The 22,458-nt window shown below is 44.0% G+C and overlaps 1 protein-coding gene across 1 annotated transcript; it reads right to left on the bottom strand.

Annotated features, from left to right (window-relative positions):
- Positions 1–3,203: 3,203 nt before the first annotated feature.
- On the bottom strand, positions 3,204–21,900 carry LOC310793485 (adhesion G-protein coupled receptor G7-like; the record flags this gene model as incomplete). The annotated part of the gene is made up of 12 exons (XM_083655287.1): positions 3,204–3,766; positions 4,871–5,036; positions 9,262–9,420; positions 9,769–9,850; positions 12,846–13,192; positions 13,725–13,837; positions 14,733–14,885; positions 15,419–15,550; positions 18,898–18,989; positions 20,057–20,205; positions 21,457–21,533; positions 21,784–21,900. 12 exons carry the CDS (start codon positions 21,898–21,900, stop codon positions 3,536–3,538), a joined length of 1,818 nt encoding a protein of 605 aa, XP_083511413.1. The 3' UTR covers positions 3,204–3,535.
- Positions 21,901–22,458: the final 558 nt, after the last annotated feature.

Raw genomic sequence — 22,458 nt, forward strand, 5'->3', positions numbered from 1 at the left:
GCCACAAGTGTCTTAAGTGTGACATCACTGGCTGGGAGTGAGAGGAGTTATGACATCACCAGTGATGTCAGACTGGCTCGGCTATAAGTAGGACCAGTTCAACAGTCCAGTGAGTTTGTTCCAGTTCCAGATGTTCGAGGCCTTGGAGACCTCGAGCCATGTGTGGAGCTGACCGGCTTCAGCCCAAGACCTTTTAGGAGGCGCTGGCCAACATCCAGTTGGTCAGCGGGTTAGTGTGGGAGGGGACCTCCATCACACTCTTGCCAGTGTGCCTGTAATGATGCTCTCCAGTTAGATTGGAGCTGCCTGTATGAAAATCTCTTTGCATGACGTGAAGTTTTATAACATCCACAGTCGTGGCACCGTCACATTTGGAAGGGAGATGTTTTGAGGAACAGAGATGAGTGGAGGTTTGCACAAATTATGAAGTGCACATAATCATAAATACTGTTTGGTGCTCTGATGTTCTTGCCCTTTACAGGCTAAACCAAGAACTAACACAATTTGTTAGAGCAGCTTTTCATTTGGCGGAGCTGTGAATTTATTTATTGTTTCATTCACCTTTATCTTCTCTGATATAGAGTGTTTATCTGTAAAATTGAAAGGAGCTCAGCAGACAGAAAAAGAAAGGGATACTAATAATGGATCTATAAAACTCAACATTTCATTATGCATTCTGTAGAAACAAACTGAAACATCTTATACCCGCATTATTATATATGATATAAAAACAAGTTTTTTTTATAATAGATTTTATCTTTATGATTATATGATTTTATAGCTGTGGGTGGGGAAAAAAAGCTTGAAAATGAGATGTCAGGAGAGGAGATGCTGAGGCTCAACAGCTCACTCTAGTGGAGTAAATGATTATTGTAGTTTGCCGAATCCACAATTTTCTTGTTCTATTACTGCAACAATAGCATCTCATTATGGAAATGACCTCTCCTATTAGCTAATATAGAAAGTATCTGTGCCAGTATATATTTTCACATATTGGTTTATGTGTTATTGCATAATATTACAGTGTATTTGTGGGCAACATACTGTATTAGTAATGGCCTGTTTTGGAGAACATTCATCATTTTCACAAGAAAAAATATATAACTGACAACATCAACGACAACGGGGGTACGGTGGCACAGTCCGTAGCGCTGTCGCCTCGCAGTTGGAAGGTCCTGGGTTCGATTCTCGCCTGGGACACTGCGAGCGCTGTGGTTGTGTTCCCCCCCATATCTTCAGTGCCTACTGCCCAGGTGGGTTATCTCGTCGTAAGGGCCTTTCTCTCTGTGTGGAGTTTGCATGTTCTCCCCGTACCCCCCCAGGGGGTTCCTCCGTATATAACCCCCCCACTAAAAACATGCAGAAGATCAGATCGTCATCGTCATCCGACCAGTGACGACAACATCCGAAGTTGGTCCCCGGGCGCTGTACGAGAAAGCGACCACTGCTCCTGGCCTGCCCCTCAGAGGAAAGGACATGCCTGGATGGGTTAAATGCAGAGGACACTTTTCACTGGCCACCGTCAGCATGAGTGTGTTGTGGCCGCATGTATGTATTGTGGTGTTCGTGCGACAATAAAAGACGGGCTTGTCCGTTACGAGTTTTTTTTTTTTTTTTTTTTTTAATCAAGATAGACCTTTAGGCATGAGTAATATACCCATAGAAGGTTTTGTGATAGATAAACAACCCAACAAACTTGTTATCTGCATTGGCATCGATGTTATGACCATACAAGGCTTTTGCTGACTCCCTGCTCTATAACTCTACTGTCCAAACCTCTGGCTCCAATTATACCACATGTTGGCACCCAGAAAGCCCACTTCCTATATGCTTAAAACAGGCTAGAGAGTCAGTGATTGACGTCACAGAGACTTTGTCCATCATTTTATATAGTCTATATGGTGTCTGTCCCACTTAACATGAGATCATGTTAAGAGGGTAGGCCAAGATTCAGAACTCAATGTTCATTAGATGCAGACAGGTTATAAAGAGCTTTATCTTTTCCTTCACCCTTTGACAGACAGTGAGGCTATGTCGCGACAGAGCAGATACGTACATCATGGGGGCTGGAGTTTGTAAGCTGTAGACTTACAAATAATTCTAACAAATTCTTAGAAATATCAACAAGGGGGTGCTGGCTTTCATAAATAAATAAATGTAGCAGCCATTACAGTCAGTCACCAAAAGACCATCATAGCAATGAGTCAACTCACCACAGACATATTTCCTGTGACAGAGAGTGTGATTAGATAAGCAGAAACCCCCCAGATGTTATCATAGTGTGCTGCATCAGTGAGATACACCAGAAACCTGTGGAGGCAAGATTGTGCTAGATAAGTGCAATATATGTGATCAATTGACGTAAACACTAATAATATAAATAGTATAGCATAGGTGACACAGAGATCTACTGTAGGATGACAACATTCATGATTTATGAGAATCTAACAAAACGGATGCCTAAAGTCATGTCCATAAAGACTACACAGGTCTATAATGAACATAATTAACTTTCATTATGAATGAAATTGGACGAATGATTGAATGAATGAATGGATTTCTTTTATTTATTTTTGAACAGGACAAACAGTACATTTTGAGACTAAAATATCAGATTATCAGATTATCTGCTTCAATGTGATGTTTATGATTCCTCATAGGAAGCTTAAACTTAAATTTCTTAATTTCTCATCATCTTCATTTGCTAGACACATGAAACAAACGCCATGATCATATAAATGCTTCCAAAATATTGGTTTTCCATCAATTCATATGTTTGAGTTTAAACATTATGGCCCCTATCATTGCATCAGCCCTTAAACTGCGCTGAGCGCCCGGCAGCGCTGATCAGTGGGCGTGGACCAGCCCACTCGATATCTTGGTGTTGGCGCTACACGCAGCCTAAAGCATTACAACCACGCCTTTTAAGCGTAAAATTATGCACTGTCTGGTCATTGGGTAAGTGCAGTAAACGAAGCACATGCTTCACTTTTCAGCTCCAATTCCACGAGAAATCCAGTAAAACCAGACAAGCCAAGCGCTCTGCTCCCCCCCCCCCCCTCCCTTCATCCCGTCTGTCTGTCTCCATATATAGGCTATTATTCCATATTATTATGCTTCTCAAACCAATCTAACTGCAGTTTAAATACTGCAAGCATGTAAATACCCTACACTATAGCAAGATCAAAGTGAAAAGAATGTTCTAAATGCATCAGCTAGAAAAATATAGCCTATCCCTATATGATGAGATTAATTAGATTGGTGAAAGTTTGTCTAGAAAGATATCATTTTCTCTCCCCTGCTGCAGAGGTAGGATGATGCACATAAATATAGCCTACATTATGTAAAGTCATTGCAGAAATGTGTTTTTATTGTAAAACTAAAATGTGAAGTAGAGCCAATTTATTGGAGCTGACATCACAGTAGGACATGACAGTAGAACCGCGTTACACTGTCACTCATCTAAATCACGTTAAATCTACAAGGGATATATATAGCCCCAATATGACATAGATGTTTCACATAGGGTGGTGTTCTATGTCATATTGGGTGATTTGGGTGGCCTGCTCACAGCTAAAAGCGGTCTCGCGGAGTCCACTTCTAGTTGAGAGTTGATTTGACTTAAGTTAATGCCAGTGCTTTGCGTTGCCTGTTCTTTGCTTTCTTTGCTCTGGGTGCTGGCAGAAGAGTTACGCCTGATGAGCCTGCAGAAGGCTTTCCTGAAGGTCGGTGTTCTTGCTGTGAAGAAGATGAATATCTGAAAACCCTGGAGAGTGAGCGGGAAGAAATTGGTTAGACCCACTCTTATTTTATTATTGCTGTCATTCAGGGGTTCCCAAACTTTTCAGACCATACCACTATGCTAACCTGACACTGCTGCCAGAAGGGGGCGGTATGTACCAAACCAAATTTCCCAGGGACCACTTCCCTTTTTCTACCATGAAATAAAATTAGCTGATTTTAACCATGAAATAGCATGCAATGATAATGTGTACAATAAGCACACTGCTGTAAAAGGAAAAGGAAAAAGCAAACAACTGTAATCGAAGGAATACAATGTATTGTTGTTGATGTAAACCAAATAAAAATTAAGTAAAAAAAAAAAAGGCTAACACACACACACACACACACACACACACACACACACACACACACACACACACACACACACACACACACACACACACCCTCCCCCCCCCCCCCCCCCCCCACACACACACACATACACACAAGAGGCCTGCCAACATTAAGCTGTGAAAAAGATGACAATAGAAAACTCACCGGTAGCGAGCACACTCAAAATGGATTAAAAACTCACTGGGTGGGGAAAGCAAAGAGTTCAGTGAATAGAGAAAAATCCAGCACTCCAAATGTCCTTTCACAGGTGCCTGACTCAGCACAACGCTGAGGAAGGCCTGAGGAAGGCCTGAGGAAGGCCTGAGGAAGGCCTTTGGCTGAAACGTTCGTTGCTGCTGCCCGGTTTAAGGAACTATTAAAACCTGTGAAAGGACATTTGGAGTGCTGGCTTTTTCTCTATTCTGTGAAAAAGAGGACCCCTTTGAAAATGTTTGTTTTTCTGACCCATCGCCAAAATTTCGCTTAACTTGTTGCCACCTTCCTAGCATGACATGGTTGGCACCAAGTGATACCTTAGGTCTTCATACCAGAAACTTCACTCTGGCTTTAAAACTGAGCCCGCTACAGCCATAGATTTTTCTTTTAAGAATTGTGATATTTCCAGAATATCGCAAGGCGATTTAGCGTTTTATAAGTAATCAATAAAATCTTAAAATCAATTCTAAAACTAACCAGAAGCCAATGCGAGGTAAGTAACCTTGTACCACAAAGTGGCTGTGTTCTTGTAACCTACCTGTGTGGTGGTACAGAGGCAGAAGACAATGCTTAAGATGAGGTGGACCACTCCTTGCTCTTGGCTGGTACTGAGCACCATGTAGCCCAGTATCCAGGAAAGGCCCAGTAACACAGCCACTGAAAAACTATGGAGGAACTTCTTCCCCAAAGACGTCTGCTTTGTACTGCACAACAGAAAGAGCATAGGTGATTGGACGTTATTCTCTGGAGTCAAACATTGCAGATAAATACATGTAAAGGTTGATACTGTATGATGGCTGAATACTGAATGAAAAATACTAAAACTATGACTACATGACTACTAGCGACAGTTACTTACTGTGGCCTTCCTTTTTAATATTTATGTTCCCTCTAGCTTATATCATCAGAGGACAGCATTGATTATATCTATGCTGATGACACTCAAGTATATTTACTTGTAACCAAATTTGTGACACATTAATATAACTAGTGCAGTGCCCCTTCCCTTCCCACATCACCCATCCTCCCCCTGCAGCGCTTCCCCCCAATTGGACGAATTGCATGAAAGTGGAAAATGCACTTTCTCCAGTCCCCAGCAGTGCACACAGCATGTTTGAAGTCGATCAGACAAACGTTTCTCGAGACACATGAAAGCCATATTCTGATTGGTCGAATTGCACAAAATTTGTCACTGCACATTCTGGGGTCCCCAGCAGCACCCCAGCAGTTTGAAGTCGATCGGACGAACGGTACTCGAAATAAATCATTGTTTGTGTTGCCAGTAGGTGGCGATATGAGCACGTTTACGAATTGCTGTTGTGGAGCAAAACTGGTTGTTAGCACTGTCAATAATAATCATCATCATCATCATCATCATCATAATCAGACAGGTGAAACTCAGCAGCGAACTTGCTTGAGTGACATCACTGATGACATCATCACTGATGCGGTGACATCATCAGTGGGAAGCAGAGAAGGGATGCTGATGAAGTCACAATGGCTCTGTGAGTGTGAAGGCCTAAAAACAAAATACCGCTACACGCTCTGTGAGCGGAGAGTTGTGAAGGCAGGGGTGTTTAGTAGGGCGTGACATAGTTTAGGTGTGTGTGTGTGTGTGTGGTTGTGCGAGTGTGTGTTAGGGGTTTAGATTGTAAGTTGATTGTCTGATCCATACTGGGAGCAGAATGTGGCGGTAATGCTCCGATAAGCTGGATGCTCTCGTCGTAAGACGATGGGAAGAAGAGGAGCAAGAAGAAGAAGAGACCTAAGAGGACCAGAAGGGCAGGATGGGGGGAGACAGTGGGTGGATGAATCCAGAGGGAGGCGGTGAGGTAATGTGGCGGTTGCCAGCTGCCATAAAACACCAAAAAGAAGAAGAAGACCCTCTGTGAGCAGATTTTCTTCTCCTTTTTGGCACCAGATTCATTCACCCCTGAAAAGTGTTTTGGCAAATTTTGGAGGCGATTGGAGCAACGGCTAGGAAGATAAATGTGCTCAAACGAACGGATGGACAGACAGACAGACATTTCGCAATTAATATAGTAAGTGCCTGTAGGCTATGCGATTAATTTGTCTGATACAGCGCTTTTTTTTTCTTCTTTTGTGTAACTTCTGACTATAAACACTTGATTTGCTGTCTAAGATTGTGTGCATAACCTTGTGTCTAACTGGACTGTATTATCTTTTCCAGTTTAATAGGCTTAGGTCTAAAAAACTTATACTTGACCTAATTTAATAATATGGCATCAGTCGACCCAGTAGCTTAGATACAAAATCTAATAGCTGGTGAATAAACTTAGTCCTGAACTGCTGAGCGGGCAATCACAAGCCAGCAGTATCAGTATAAACTTAGACCTGACCTAATTTAGTTTTGTTTGTTGTAGGTCATGATTAACGGTCCGCATCAACAGGGCTGAATCATTGACAGTGGTGTTAGGTGGTACTTAGACCTGAATTAGCAGTATAGTATTAGTCATCCCAAAAAAAAAAAAAAAAAAAATCCTAATAAATTTTGCTTTGACCTAATTTTATTGTTGTCTATAGAGTTAGTTCCACCTCTGCGCAGATTCCCCCGCTCTCTTCTCTCTCTCCCCCTCAGGTGTCCTTCATTGGCCTGACGTACACCCCCGCCGCTGCAGCCCTAGGTCTGGCCGTCATCGCCCTAGCCACCTGTCGTCACTCTAGGCCATCTACCCGCTACTCCTTCTACTGTCTGACACCCCGGGCTCTTCACCACCACCGACCCCTATCCTCATCATCCTGGTCACCTGCCTGCCTAAGGGAAGGGGGGGACCCCCCCCCCCCCCCGGCCTCATCACCTCCAACTCCTATCCTCCCCTCCCCTTAATCACCACCTCCGACTCTTATCCTCCCCTCCCCTCCTCTTAGCTAGTATTCTCTAAACCTACGGACACTTAAAGACTACATTTTCTATTTCATTTGGACTCTACTTTTTACATTTTCAACTCCCTTCCCTGATTCTAGGATAATTTAAAAACTACATTTTTATATCCCTCTGTTGGACTCTTTTTTACATTTTCAATTTTCTGTTCTCTTGTAAATTTTATTTCCATAATAAACCATTTACAGAGTTTCAATGCCGGAAAACTCTGTTCATGGTTTAGCCCGGCATCTCTCGGCCTGTCTCGGAGGGGAGTCCCCGGGATGGGGGTCCGCCGCTGGGTCCACTGCCTGGGTGGGCCCGCGTGGCCTGCGTGGCCTGCTCTCCCAGTTCCCAGTCACTAGCTGGGGGCGGGTCTGGGAGCGGGTCGCGTGGGGGGTGGGCTTACCCAGGCGACCATTGCTGGGCCCCTGTAGCACAACGACCTCACAAGGTTCCTCCTCAGCCAAGCCAAGTCACTGGGGCAATCCATTTGGTGGAAAGGTTTTCTTGCGTTCACTGGGGGTGTGGGGACGCCGCTGTGTCCCGGCCCGGCCTTCTCTCCCACGCCTTATGTGGGGGGGGGGGGCCGGGGCGGGGGGCATCGGTGCTCTTCATCACTGGTCGAGGGCTGCCGGTTGGTTTAGAACAGTTTAGGTAGGCGATAGATTAGCTACAGCTTAAGGCTGACCTGTTAGTGTTCAGGCAAAGATCAGACTAGAGCAGAGTAGGATAGGCCAGATTAGGCTGTAGACTAGCTAGATACCATGTCCCAGTTAGCTCTGGTTAATGCTTAGAGTAGTCAGTTGTCTGATCTTCCCCCCCCCCCCTCTCTTTCTCTTTCCCCCGCTCCTTTCCCTTCTTCCCCCTCCTGTTCCCCACTCTCCCACATTTCCCACTCCCCCCCCCCCCCCGCACCCTCTCCTTCCATGCTCTTCCCTCCCCCGCCGCCCCTTCCCACGTTCCCCCTGCTCTCCCTCCCCTGCACCCTCCCACCTCTCCTTCTCTGTTCTCTCCTCCTCCCTGTCCTCTCCCCTCTCTCACATTCCCCCTGCACTCCTTCCCCTGCACCCCCCCACCTCTCCTTCTCTGCTCTCTCCTCCCCTCTGTCCTCTCGGGGGGGGGGGGGGGGGAGGAGGGGGCGGAGAGGTCTGTTCCCTCCCCCGCCTCCTCCTCCCGCGTTCCCCCTGCACCCTCCCACCTCTCCTTCTCTGTTCTCTCCTCCTCTCCCCCTGCACTCCTTCCCCTGCACCCTCCCACCTCTCCTTCTCTGTTCTCTCCTCCTCTCTGTCCTCTCTGGGGGGGGGGGGGGGGGATGTGGGACGCTCCCCCTGCTTCTCTACCCTGGCTCTCCCTCCCCTGCACCCCCATCTCTCCTTCTCTCCTCCTCCACATTCCTATCTTCTCCCCACCTCCCCCCTCTCCTCCGTCTATATTGCTCATTCTCTCCCCACCTGCTCCCTCCCCCTGCTCTCTTCTCCCCCACACCTCCCCTCCCTTCCCCTCTCCTGCTCTCTCCTCTTGCTCCTCCCCACCTCCTATACCCTCCCCACCCCATCACTCTCTCACATTCCCCCTCCCTTCCCCCTCCCCTCCCTTCTCCTGCGCTCTCCTCTGCTCTCCCCTCATTCCTATATTTTCTATATTATCAATTGTTCAAATGTTATCTTTATTCTGTATATTCTTGTTACTGTGTGTTAGCTAGAATTAGCTAGACATACTTTCTGTGAAGCCCTCTGAGACATGCTTGTGAATTAGGGCTATATAAATAAACTTGACTTGACTTGAAATACAGTCAGTCTTCAGCTCATTGGAACACACGCATGCATAATGTTGGGTTGGCCAAGGGAAAAACAGTGGCCCTCCTTGTGTAGCAGTATAGCAGTATCTCTGCAAACTACGGCACACACCTTTGGCACGCAAAGGCTTCACCAATGGCACACTAGTGCAGAGTAGCAATAAGTGCGCAAGAGTGTGTAAGATCAGTCAATTTAAAAATGGTTGCAGGAGTACAAAAGTTGCAGTTAAACTTTAAGCTCCAACATTACCTGTTTAGGTTGGGATTTGTTCTGCATGTCTTTATTGCAAAGAAACACAAGAGTACAGCATTGTAGATGAGGACCAGGCCAACTGGAAGGACGAACCCCCAAAACATTGGTTTCCTAAAGTCAAACCGCCCGTCGCTGTCCAGAGCTGCAAGCCAGCAACTTGAGGGTACAGAAATAAAATAGTGATAATACTGTACAATTAGTAAGAGTTCTATGATTCTGAGTGAGCGACACCAACATTTACAGCTGATGTTTTAAATCCTGAAACATTTTTCTCATATCAAACTCCACTGTAGCTGCTGGAAATATCTGGACATCACGTGATCTTTAAAATCACAAAGTGAAAAGGAAAAACATACCAACATCTATAATAAAGGCAAATATTTGCACTTTTAGCACTTTTAAGGCCCTTTTTGGCAACGCTTGATGTGCCCAAAGGTAAGAAGCTATTTGTTAGAACAGAAGAGACGAGTGCAGAGAGGCAATAAAATACTGTCATTGACCCACAATTCCTCTTGTCTGTATCCCAAAGGCGCGTCGACCCTGTAGGTAGCTCCTAGTGTGATCGCCACGATAAGGGCTGGTACTCCTAAAATAACACAGCAAGGAAATCAAACAAGTTACATGTGGCTTGAATTAAATATATAAAAAAAACAATTCTTATATTCTCTAAATAAAATAAAATAAGCAACTTGAAGTTGGAGCATGTTTCACACACATAAACACCAAAGTGTGTGAAGCTTCAACAAGCTACTTTTTAAATAAACAACCTATAAAGTATCAGTTTGTTTTCATGCGTGTTACATTGTACTACTGTATGCTCTGTATTCTGTCAAGGTAAGCAATAAACCAAGAAACAGCCCCATGAGTCTTGCTCACCTTGTCAACCATTCCAAATACTGCGACCCAACAAACCCACTCTTTATTAAATGAAATACCCTTAAATTTGAAGATTTAGTTAAGCTCAGAACCTCCATTATACTTTACAAGGCACATAATAACCTTCTTCCCAACTGCATTCAGAAATTGTTTTCACCCCGAGTCAGTCGGTACGAACTAAGGGGAACCTGCATGTTCAAACAAATGAGAGTAAGAACAAACTTTAAAAGTAGATGCATCTCTGTCAAAGGTGTACAACTGTGGAATAGTCTCTGCGATGAGTTAAAATTGTGCAATTCTATATGTAAATTCAAAAAAATGTTTAAACTAAGAGTACTTAAAGGGATAGTTCGGTTTGTTTGAAGTGGGGTCCTATCAGCTAGTCAGATACACTAACTTAATTAGGTACAGTGTTCTTGAAGCGGGGCGCAGCGTCGAACGAGATCCGGCACCCAGAGCAGCAGCATCACCAGCTTTTTCTCTCTAAGTCCTGGGGGTCAACAACTAAACAAAAAAACGTAATTTAGCCACCTAAAACAACGCCCACCTAAACAAATCGATATCCGTGTACATACACGCTCTATTTTGACAATTTTCAGCGCTTTACTTTTCCGCAAAACAGCAGTTTCATTCGGCACTGCTTTTTCTCCCAACCGTACAACTACCGTATTCCTCCGCTAAAAGCCAGCACACAGCCGCAGCACTGGATTACTCCGCAGTTATTTGGGGGTAGGCTATTTTATTTCTCCTGGTTTGAAGACACAACAAATAGAATACACGGACGAAAATATGAGTGATTTTGATAGCGAGAATGATACAGTATGCCATTCACCTTGGTGACAAGAGGATATAATTATGAACCAGAGAGAATACAGAAGAGGAACTTTTGCAGAGAGTGAAGTGAACAGGCAGAGAGATGCGCCTCCTGTCTAAATGCCTGGGTGCCCTGGCTGCAGACCTTTTTCACCATTCCCAGGATAAATTGTGGAAAACGTCCCAGACCAGAGAGGCCAGGTGACTTGTTGTCTCTAAAGTAAGTCAGTGTTTTATCTCTCTTCTAAGCCTTCCTGTTTTGTAAACCGCGGCTCTGTGCTCTGTGCTGGCTTTTAGCGGAGGAATACAGTAGTTGTACGTTTGGGAGAAAAAGCAGTGCCGAATGAAACTGCTGTTTTGCGGAAAAGTAAAGCGCTGAAAATGGTCAAAATAGAGCGTGCATGTACACGGATGTCGATTTGTTTAGGTGGGCGTTATTTTAGGTGTTTTAGGTGGCTAAATTACGTTTTAGTTGTTGACCCCCCGTACTTACAGAGAAAAGGCTGGTTTGGCTGCTGCGCTGAGTGCGCGGTCTCGTTCCACAATGCGCACTCACTCCTGAACACTGTACCTAATTAAGTGTATCTCACTAGCTGATAGGACCCCACTTCAAACAAACCGAACTATCCCTTTAACAAATACAAAACCCTAGTACAATCAAGTACTTAAAAGCTATCATTAGGGCTTCTAAGCTCTATTGAAAACTTTCCTTCTCGCTGTCAACTGATTCTTGCAACTATCTTATTTTTTGTTTTTGATTTTTGATGTAATGAAATGTAAAAAAGGGTAGGCATTCATAAGCTGCGGCTTCTGCCTACACCTTTTCGGTCTCCTATATGTAAACGCACATTATTACTGTAATGCATTTATGTGAAATTGACAAACTGACCGAAATAAATTATTTACTTACTTACTTACTTACTTACCTTCACAGTATTCACTTTTCAATGCAGGTTTTATATACAGTATAACAGTTACTTGAAACAAGGGGAATTGCCAACATTCTTGTTTCAGTTTCAGTTTATTTGTACACTAGTTGATATGACAAAACAATAAAATGTAATTCATTGTGCTGAAGAAGAAAGAGTTATAGTTTATAGTTATAGTTTTTATGCCTCCGCCGGCGATAGCCAGGCCGGAGGCATTATGGTTTCGGGTTGTCGAAACCATAAAAGTTGTCCGAAACCATAAAAGTCTGATGTTCGTTATCGCGATATCTCAGGAACACCTTGATGGAATTTCTTCAAATTTGCCTCAAACTTCCACTTCTACTCAAGGATGAACAGATTAGATTTTGGTGGTCAAAGGTCAAAGTTCAAGGTCACTGTCTGTGACCTCACTACCTCTAATTTTATGCTCATTAACGCGATATATCTCAAGGTCACTTCAAGGTCACTGTGACCTCACAAATATGCATTTTCTTGCTCATTAATGCGATATCTCAGGAATGCCTTGATGGAATTTTGGTTCATTTGGCTCAAAAGTCCACTTGGACTCGAGGATGAACTGATTACATTTTGGTGGTCAAAGGTCAAGGTCACTGTGACCTCACAAACGCCATTTTCAAGCTCGGTAATGCCATATCTCAGTAACGTCTTGACGGAATTTCTGCACAAGTCTGGACAGACGGATGTCGTTCTAGTTTGAAAACGGAAAAATGATCTGCCATTGTGGCTCATGAGGTTGAGGAATAAACTACCAGTACTTGATTGTATCTCTACAACAATCAGTTTTTTATGCATTAATGCATCTCTGTTGAGAATGCAAAAATTAAAAGCATTCATTTCACACAGAAACACATTATTGTCAAAAGAAAAACACACAAATTGATTGTTTTCTGCTGTGCGCTTAAACTTCAATCCTTTCAAATATTTGAATGTTGAATCTCTTACCCCATCCAATCGTAATGCTGAGGGGGGTGAAGGCAGGTGGAAGACTCCGGCGTATTTTGTGGATGAGAAGCATCAACTGCGTGCCGAACACAGCGTTCCACACAAAGGTCGCCAGCAGGAAGAAGTGGAGAAGAGCCGTCACTGCCGTGCAGGGTCCCTCATCTGGCTCAACATGGACGTCTGAATCAGGGATGGTGGTCTGGGTGTTGGTGGCTTCCACCTGGGCGCTGCTGGCTTCATTGGGGTTGTTGACTCCAGAGAGGAAGATGATGCTGAAGGCCAGCAGACTGATGCAGATACTCACCAGCACAATAGTGGAGTTCTGGTTTCGAGCTTTTCCTTGAAAACTAAAGAAGTTGAAAAGCAATCCTTAAAGGCTATTTCTGTTTACTTTGAACCTGGCTCTTATTTAGCTATCATTTAGCATCATAAAGATTGTCTTTATGATTGTCTTTATGATGTCTTGAACATTTTGTAACTTGCTTCACTGTAGTGAGCTTTACGTAGCTCTATTTGGTCAGGAACGCTGCTGTCTACTACACACCCAAAATGTCCAAAATGGGAAAAGTGCCCAGGTGGGCTATCGCTTAAAAAGGGCCTTTGTGTGTGGAGTTTGCATGCTCTCCCCATGCTCTCCTCAACATGAACCTTCCCACTAAAAACATGCAGAGTTTGGCATAACACTGGTTGGTTCATAAAATCACACGGGAACCATGTCGTAAGATGATTTCTGCCTTCAGATCTGCTCTGGTTTCTACACTTGTTTGAGAAATGAGGGCCATTTTGTGCGGATCCAGCGTTGTGCAACACCAGGCAGGCAGTGACACAATCTAATCACATTTGTGCATGTGGAGGAAAAGAAGGTGTGTCCTGTCTTACCTTTCCGTAATGCGGTGAATGATTGTTATTGTCAAGCCAATGATAGAGAAAGATAGTCCAATGATGGAGATATAGCTCAGGGCTTCTGCATATTTGTAATTCTCCCTGAATATCTGTTGGAGAAACAAACCCAGAGGACAGAATCAAACAGTGATTTCTGTACACATTAATGTTTCTTTTGTATTTGTCAAAATCCCATTTTTCATCACAAGCTAAATTCAGGTCAGGCAGGCAGGCAGACAGTCAGTCAGTCAGTCAGTCAGTCAGTCAGTCAGTCAGTCAGTCAGTCAGTCAGTCAGGTAATGCTTAGTCCACATCTTCTGCTGTCCTGCAAACCTTAATGGTAACGGCTTCCGATAAGGAAGCGATCGGGGAGATGGAGGGCTGGAGATGAGAGGGTCACTAATACGGCAGGACGGAGACGATCTCCTCCACCAGAAGAACGGAGGATGAGAGGAGAGAAGAATGATTGTGGTCTTGGATGAGTGGAGGAAGAAGGAGAAAAAGTCCCAGGTTCCACATTCCAAAGAGTCACCATTTGAAAGGTGTTTGAGAAGAGAGACCGAGAGGCGAAATGTTTGAGGAAGGGATGAAGACTGGAATCTCGTTGAGGTGGGACTTTACTTTGGGCGGTGAAGTGAACCTCCATTTCCCTGACCGTTTCCTTATTGGGAGCGGTGCTTGTAAGATGTGCAGGGCAGACATGTCCGCACCTCGACACTGCACCTTCGACAACTTGCCGACATTTTTAATAGTTCAAATTTGGCTGGGTGGTTAATAACACGTTTCTGTGGAGTGACAAACTCAGAACACATTTATTTTTGTTTCAGACAGACTTCACTTTTTTTCCCACGTTACCAGCATTCCAGTATTAAAACAAAATCATATTTCTCAGTTTATGGTTGTCCTATCTGTAACGTTTTTTTATAAAGAAAAAAGAAAACAAAAACAAAAACATTTTGACCTCATTTTGAAAGACATTGCCACAATAGAGCCACGGCACTTTACCATGAGTGCAGCGAAGTTAGTGGTGTGGTTACAGAAACATCGTGGAACTCCACCCACTGCGTGGCCCTTGGTGCAGCCATGAGTGCTCCAGTCACCCAGGCTGTAGTCCCAGAACACACAGGCGTAGTCATACAGCTTTGCATTGGTGTTGATCTAAAACATCAACAACAACAATAAATAAATGTTGTCGAGTTCTGCAACATAAAAGGAGCAAAGCAAACTTATTAACAAGCATCACCTTGAATGTGCGGGGGAAAAAAATGTTTTGAGATTCATGTGGCAGCAAACGTGCAAGATCAAGTCAAGGATACCATGGCTCAGACATTTGAGATGAAACTCACTGATACAACTTTCAATGAAAACTTCATGGTACTAGTAAACTCCACGCTGTCTTTGCCACTATCAAATTGTTTGCCTCCATAAGATCCCACCATCCCTCTTCAAATTTGTGTAATGCTAATAACGTACAGTACAGGTATTTCACATTTATGAATTTGAAAACACTACTGTGATGGTATCTGCCCATACATCACGCTAAACCTGACGGCAAGTTATATGAACGAGCAGTGTACAGACCAGGTCAAGGCCGTAAACGTTGGTAAGGCTCAGATGATGTACAAATGTAAAATGATGTAAAATATACAAATTGTCATGATGTAAATGTGCTGACAGCTTAGTTATCTTACTGTGGGTGTGAACAGCATTTCCACATGTTGTGGCACCACAGCACGGTCGTGACCTTTGACACTGGCCGACAGGACCCTGATGGAGGTGGACTTCTGTCTCCTGTAGAGCCGGGACCTGAAGAAACCATCGTTCTGGTAGAGAACAAAACCCACGGAGATGTTTGATGGCTTTCGCTGTCCAGCCACAGCATCTTCAGATGCAAGAAATCAGACAGAGAGAAAGAAATGTAAATTATTATTAGTACAGTAGTATTTGTAGTAGTAAGTAATAGTAGTGATAGTTGATGTTGTAGCTGTAGTGGTGGTGGTTGTCATAATATTGCAAGCAGATTCCTGAGCTGCATTTGGTGTCATTCTGAATGATGTTTGAAGGTTTTCAAAACAAAACAATTACCAAATGGTGGACACCATTATTTTTTTTAATGTGGAAGTTATGCTAGAGCCCAAATTGTTCATGATCAGATACAGTACACATGTGTACAAAGTTTCACAACACTTTGACTGAAGGTTCATTCACACCAACCTATTAAAGTTTTTCGCTGGCATCGAGTTTACATACAAAGTCAATGCAAACGAGCGATTGAGCGTATATTTGCCCGGGAGAAAAATAAAAGAGCCAGAGACAGAGCGAAAATTTGCTCGTCGCCCGAGATGAAATATCCCAACTCGAGCGAAATTTCACTGCCAACAGTCGCTTGCTGCTTAACGCTGATTGGCTGCCTGTCTTAACCCAACAGTCGCTTGCTGCTTAACACTGATTGGCTGCCGTAACCCCAGATTATTTATTCATTCTTGCATCGGGGGATTAAACGCAAACAACACCACTGTGGGTGTTGTTTGCGTTTTCATCCTGTCTAACGTTAGAGCTGTGTGCTGCTGGTTTCTGTCTAACGTTAGAGCTGTGTGCTGCTTGTTTCTGTCTAACGTTAGAGCTGTGTGCTGCTTGTTTCTGTCTAACGTTAGAGCTGTGTGCTGCTGGTTTCTGTCTAACGTTAGAGCTGTGTGCTGCTGGTTTCTGTCTAACGTTAGAGCTGTGTGCTGCTGGTTTCTGTCTAACGTTAGAGCTGTGTGCTGCTGGTTTTTGTCTAACGTTAGAGCTGTGTGCTGCTTGTTTCTGTGTAACGTTAGAGCTGTGTGCTGCTTGTTTCTGTCTAACGTTAGAGCTGTGTGCTGCTGGTTTCTGTCTAACGTTAGAGCTGTGTGCTGCTTGTTTCTGTCTAACGTTAGAGCTGTGTGCTGCTGGTTTCTGTGTAACATTAGAGCTGTGTGCTGCTTGTTTCTGTCTAACGTTAGAGCTGTGTGCTGCTGGTTTCTGTCTAACGTTAGAGCTGTGTGCTGCTGGTTTCTGTGTAACGTTAGAGCTGTGTGCTGCTTGTTTCTGTCTAACGTTAGAGCTGTGTGCTGCTGGTTTCTGTCTAACGTTAGAGCTGTGTGCTGCTTGTTTCTGTCTAACGTTAGAGCTGTGTGCTGCTGGTTTCTGTGTAACGTTAGAGCTGTGTGCTGCTGGTTTCTGTCTAACGTTAGAGCTGTGTGCTGCTGGTTTCTGTCTAACATTAGAGCTGTGTGCTGCTTGTTTCTGTCTAACGTTAGAGCTGTGTGCTGCTGGTTTCTGTCTAACGTTAGAGCTGTGTGCTGCTGGTTTCTGTGTAACGTTAGAGCTGTGTGCTGCTGGTTTCTGTCTAACGTTAGAGCTGTGTGCTGCTTGTTTCTGTGTAACGTTAGAGCTGTGTGCTGCTGGTTTCTGTCTAACGTTAGAGCTGTATGCTGCTTGTTTCTGTCTAACGTTAGAGCTGTGTGCTGCTGGTTTCTGTCTAACGTTAGAGCTGCTGCTTGTTTCCCTCTAACGTTAGAGCTGTGTGCTGCTTGTTTCTGTCTAACGTTAGAGCTGTGTGCTGCTTGTTTCTGTCTAACGTTAGAGCTGTATGCTGCTTGTTTCTTGACAGTGAAGATCTCTCTCGTTTCTCAAGCTCGCTGCACCCCGCCCACATCTATCAGGCCGACACAGGTGCTGCCAATTGTGCACAAATAGTCTCTCCCTCTCTCCGAGCTCTGAGTATGAACACCTCGGCCCGAGGGCGGAGTGCGCTCCCGGTTTGTGGAGTGATTTAAACACAGCAACAGAGCGATTCCAAAGGGTTGAATCGAGCGACAGGGAGAAAAATAAATATCTCGGTGTGAACACAGCTTAAAGTCGAGCTGAACCCAAAAATGACTTTTCCTTTCTTTTAGTTCAAATACCTGGGCAGTGCACCTATTTAATAATGTATGCAAAACAAATCACAAAAATCAAATTTCTTTAGTTTTTCACACTTTTTCACATCAAAAGTTCATTTTTCAAGATTTCATTGATAACAGTAATCTACAGTTTGCTGACGTCACCTAGTACTATCAAATTTCTACCCCATTTCAACCAATCATATCACGACATGGCAGCTGTCAATCACATCTTCATTTCAGGATAATTTTCTCTTCCAAAATAAAGAGAAAATGGCGCCTAGTGCCTGTCATCTGGCAGAATTCCTATCCCATAAACTAACTACTAACTTGGCCAATTGTATGAAACATGAACAAAAAACAAAAACGGTAATGTCTAAGAATGCAAAGAAATGTAACTGGCTCGTTAAAACGCACATTCCAGGGATATCGTATTTACAGCAGCGATAATGGCGCGCGCATCCAAGAGCTTGGTTGTCAGGGGTCGCACCTCGGAGATTCCAGGCCGACGGGCTGCACTCTCCGCTCGGCAACACGAAGGCAGCTGGCTGCCTGCGGCTCGCTGAGCTCCACTCAGCCACTAACCTCGCGTCAGCAGGCTCTTCCCGAGGAGAGCGCCACAACACGCTGAATCCCACTCGATTTGGAGGCGGAACACGCCAGGATTGGCCAAAGCCCAATCCAGTCCCCAGAATTCTCAAATAAAATCATCGACATATTACTATGACCCGCCTCTCAACCTGTGATCTCAGACAAGTTATGTTTTCAGTCTGAAACGGACTGCGACGCACACCACGAACGGGTTCAGTTCGACTTTAATTTGACGGCAGACCTCAGCCATAGTCTTTGGGACCTCATGGGCCAATCAATCATTATGTTTTCTTTTTGTTTCCCTGTGACAATTGACCTGAACTATCTATGCCAAGATGGACAAACGGTTGTCTATGTTTTATTTATGTTCTGTCGTTGCCTTGGTGATGGTTCTGTTCCAGTGTTACACAGCTGAACATCTGCCATAGATTGAAGATATCGAAAACATCTTTAAACCTGCCAAACTTGGGCTGTTGAAAGATGTAGTTTCCTCGAATGGGCTTGAGTTGCATGAGGTCGCCTCATTGCTACATGATGCACGTGGTCCTGAACTGAATTTGCCCTTGTTAAAGTCTGAAGTGTATTTTTTGCAGTGGGAGGATGGTTTGTGCAATGTGGATGAGAAAGTTGTGAAAATAGAGGGAAAACTCACCAGGGGGGAATCGTATGTATACCAGGATGTCGGCTACGGACCCAGTTTCCACCACAATTTCTGAAGTATTGGTGTTGAGCTGAATTCGGTCTGCCACAAAACTGCCAGTAGTTCCTAAACAGTGGGAATCAGAATTAGTATTATTATTACCATAACCTTTATTTATATTACATTAGGGGTGACCCTGAATAGTCGATGATTCAACACTTTATTCTAAGGAGCCTGATTCGACGGCCAATCTCATAGTCGAATCGTGTGGTTATGAAACCCGGAGCATTCCATTCTGGCTATATGGGGGGCTGGATGTTTGATTTTCCATAGAAGTCCTTGGTTTCTCCAAATAAATCATAATATATAGCCTATTTTGGAAGGTATTTATAAATATCTGTCTATGTATACCATAAAACATAAATCAGCCGGGGGTTAGTCTGACAATTGTAAGCACACACAGGATAGTTAAATGGCCTTTAAGGATAGTTTGTTAGTTAGGTTAAGTTAGTTAAGTACATACAAGTGCCTGGGCGGCGAGTAGGTGGCGATATTTGACAATTTAGCAGGACCCCAGTCAAACTTTATTTCACGTTAGTTTTCATTGTGAATTAGAAAATGGCCGGGGGGCCACTCTGCATCCTATCACGGGCCGCATCTGGCCCCCGGGCTGCAAGTTGATTATTACTGCATTACATCATTTAGCTGACGCTTTTGTCCAAAGCACTTACAATAGTACATTTTGTCAACAGTACAGTAGTTAAACTACCTGCATCACAGGCTTCTTCACCTAAGACTTACAAAAGGAATAAGTAACATTTGTTGATTTTGAAGTGTAAGAAGATAGGTTAGTTCGGGAAGCGTTACTTCAAGAAGGGTCCAGGTGTAAGGGGCGTAGTGGAGGGTCAATGCAAGAAAACACGGTTTACCCACCTCTTTGAAATGAGGCAAAGACTTTACTCACCTACAGCATTTTGAGATCAACTGTATCAATCAATGAGGGGAAACAAGGTGGGTAAACTACTCACCTTGGATAGTTTCCCCTCCTGTATTTACCACTACTCCCCTGGGTGTAACACCTAACCCCACATACTGTATTTATAAACAGGGAAATTGATGGAGCATGCACATTCTTTTCCATTTTGAGAGACTTAAGTGTGATGTGATTGGCTGCTATAGGACAGTTAGCTCACCTTTGAACAAAGTGAACTGGACTCCCTGTGTGTTTTCAGCAGGGATTTGGGCCGACTGGATGACCAGGTTGGGCTGGACCACCTGAGACTGAGACGTGTTCAGATCCACACTTTGCTTCACAGAGAGCTGCTCCAGCGTCACTGTGAGGCTGGGCGCGGGAATAGTGGACACATGCATAAGACACATAATACAGGCGCACACAGACATGGCGTGGTCTTTATCACAAAATTACAACATGTAATGTTTGAATTATTGCCTACTAAATGTCTGCACAGGCCTGAAATTTAAAGTGGTGTTGAACTTTGGCCTATCTTATATAGTGACAAGTCATGGGTGGAGCGCCAATGACCTGCCATTCAGATTGACGCTGCTCTGAGCAGCTTTTAGCATAAGGTGAGAACCCTCGTTATCACTCGTAAAACCTGGGTTGTTGCACAACCCCAACGTTTTATCTAGTGGACAAGCCCACCCCCTTTCCTCTGATGACGCAGAAGTGAATTGAAAAGCTGTAGTTCCTCGAATGGCCACTAGGAATCGGGGGCAGTAGGCATTCCCCCCATGTTAAAATGCCTGACTTTGTAAAAGGATTAAACATCTTTCCAGTGAGGGGCAAAACATGGTTTTGGTCTATATAGCTAATTTCACCTTTTCTTAACATCTTTAGGGGGGTCATTCTTTATATAACTCGCCCGTTTGGAGTAAAATAGATGATAGAAAAGGACAGATCGCCTGTCCAGTGACAGCAGGCGGAGCTGCGGCTCTGGGGAAACTCTCATCTCACGTGAGGTGCAGAAGGACTCAACCCATTCCCTCCCACTCTGCTGATGAAAAATCAAGATGGTGACGGCCAACGTTTGAACTCCGCCAGGGAGAAGAAATTTTATGGGATATACTGCATCCATATTATTTATCTCTATGGTTTTATCACGGATAAAGATTTGCAAACCAAGATACTACCAAAGTTCAACATCATTTTAAACCCTAGCCTAGCTCAACTCGTACCTGTGATTTTCAAGCACAGGCGGTACACTGGAATCCAGCAACTGGCTGACTGTAGCTATTGCTGCCACCCTAACTCTCTGTAACACAACCATTAGCATAGGAGGATAGATCAGAACAGATAGAAAGAACTGTAGTCTCATAAAAATACAGTTGAAGAGTTCATTTCCAAACCAATATCAGCTTAAAAAACTATTACTTGATCAAGTCGGCATCTCTGAAATTGAGAATTCAGGCTGTAAAAGTGTTATTTAGGAAGCTTGGTCTTGTAACACAAGTCAAATCCAAATTGCGTATGCAGGCAAAGTGAAATAAATCTGTTTCCCCAGCAGATGGTGTTACATGATATGTTGCAATAGCGCCACCATCGGGTCGACATTGCATGGGGGTCTGGCCTTACCTGAGTAGTGGGGGGCCATAGGAACCCACCTGCCGAATGTGGTTCCTCTGGGGCTCATGGTTTCTGAGGTACACATACTTTTAGTGGAGAAAAATAATCCTAACAAATACAATAGGGTTCCATCACCATGGTAGCCTGGGAACCTGACAAATCTGCAAGCTCAATCTTTATTTGCTCTGGCAGATGGATTTGCATTTGCGAATCGGTCTGGCGATGTCAGGCTAGCAGTAGGAGTTTTCAGGCTAGGAGTTAGCCGCTCTTGCACCCCTAATAATGTGCAGGTGTCTGCCCCTTGTTTGATGCAGTGGTGGAAGAGGTGTTTCATACCTGTGTGATGTTAGGAGACAGGAGGAGTGTGTTGGCGATCTCGACTGCAGCGATGACATCTTCTGCCATCAGTTTATCAGGTCTGGAGGTCAGGATTTGAGTGCTGGCCGCTAACATCTCTAAATCAGCTGGGCTGGTAAGCTGAGAGATGAACGATATTTGTTTTATTTAGAGATGTGCAAAAATTACCCTTCTTAACAAGTGATGTATTCTCATATTGAATCTTAAAATCACATTTTCCTTAAAACCTAAAAAAGATATTTGCTTTTGCCAGTAGGTGGCCAGTAACAGTACAGGTTAAGCAAGAAGGTATTTGAGGTTTTAAGGGAGGAGAGCCTGTCTTCTCACAGCTTGTTGTATGTTCCTGAGCGTCAGGTCACACTGGAGAACTTGTAGCTCATCGAAACTCTGTCCTCTCTGGTTTGAACATCTTGCTGAGGCCCTCGGTGTGCCAGCTAGACAGGAAGGTGACGTGTTGGACACAAAGACATGCCAATTAATCATCAATATGGGTAAAAGAACCTGATATTCTAAACAAATCATCATTTCAGCAGAGAAGATCTGAAAAGTAAAACTATTTATGGATAGATAGATTATAGGTAGATTAACAGGTGAATGAATGGATAAGTGGATAGACAGATAGATAGACAGATAGACAGACAGATAGACAGACAG

Source organism: Poromitra crassiceps (assembly GCF_964638095.1).
Source record: "Poromitra crassiceps genome assembly, chromosome: 19".
Classification (NCBI taxonomy): Eukaryota; Metazoa; Chordata; class Actinopteri; order Beryciformes; family Melamphaidae; genus Poromitra; species Poromitra crassiceps.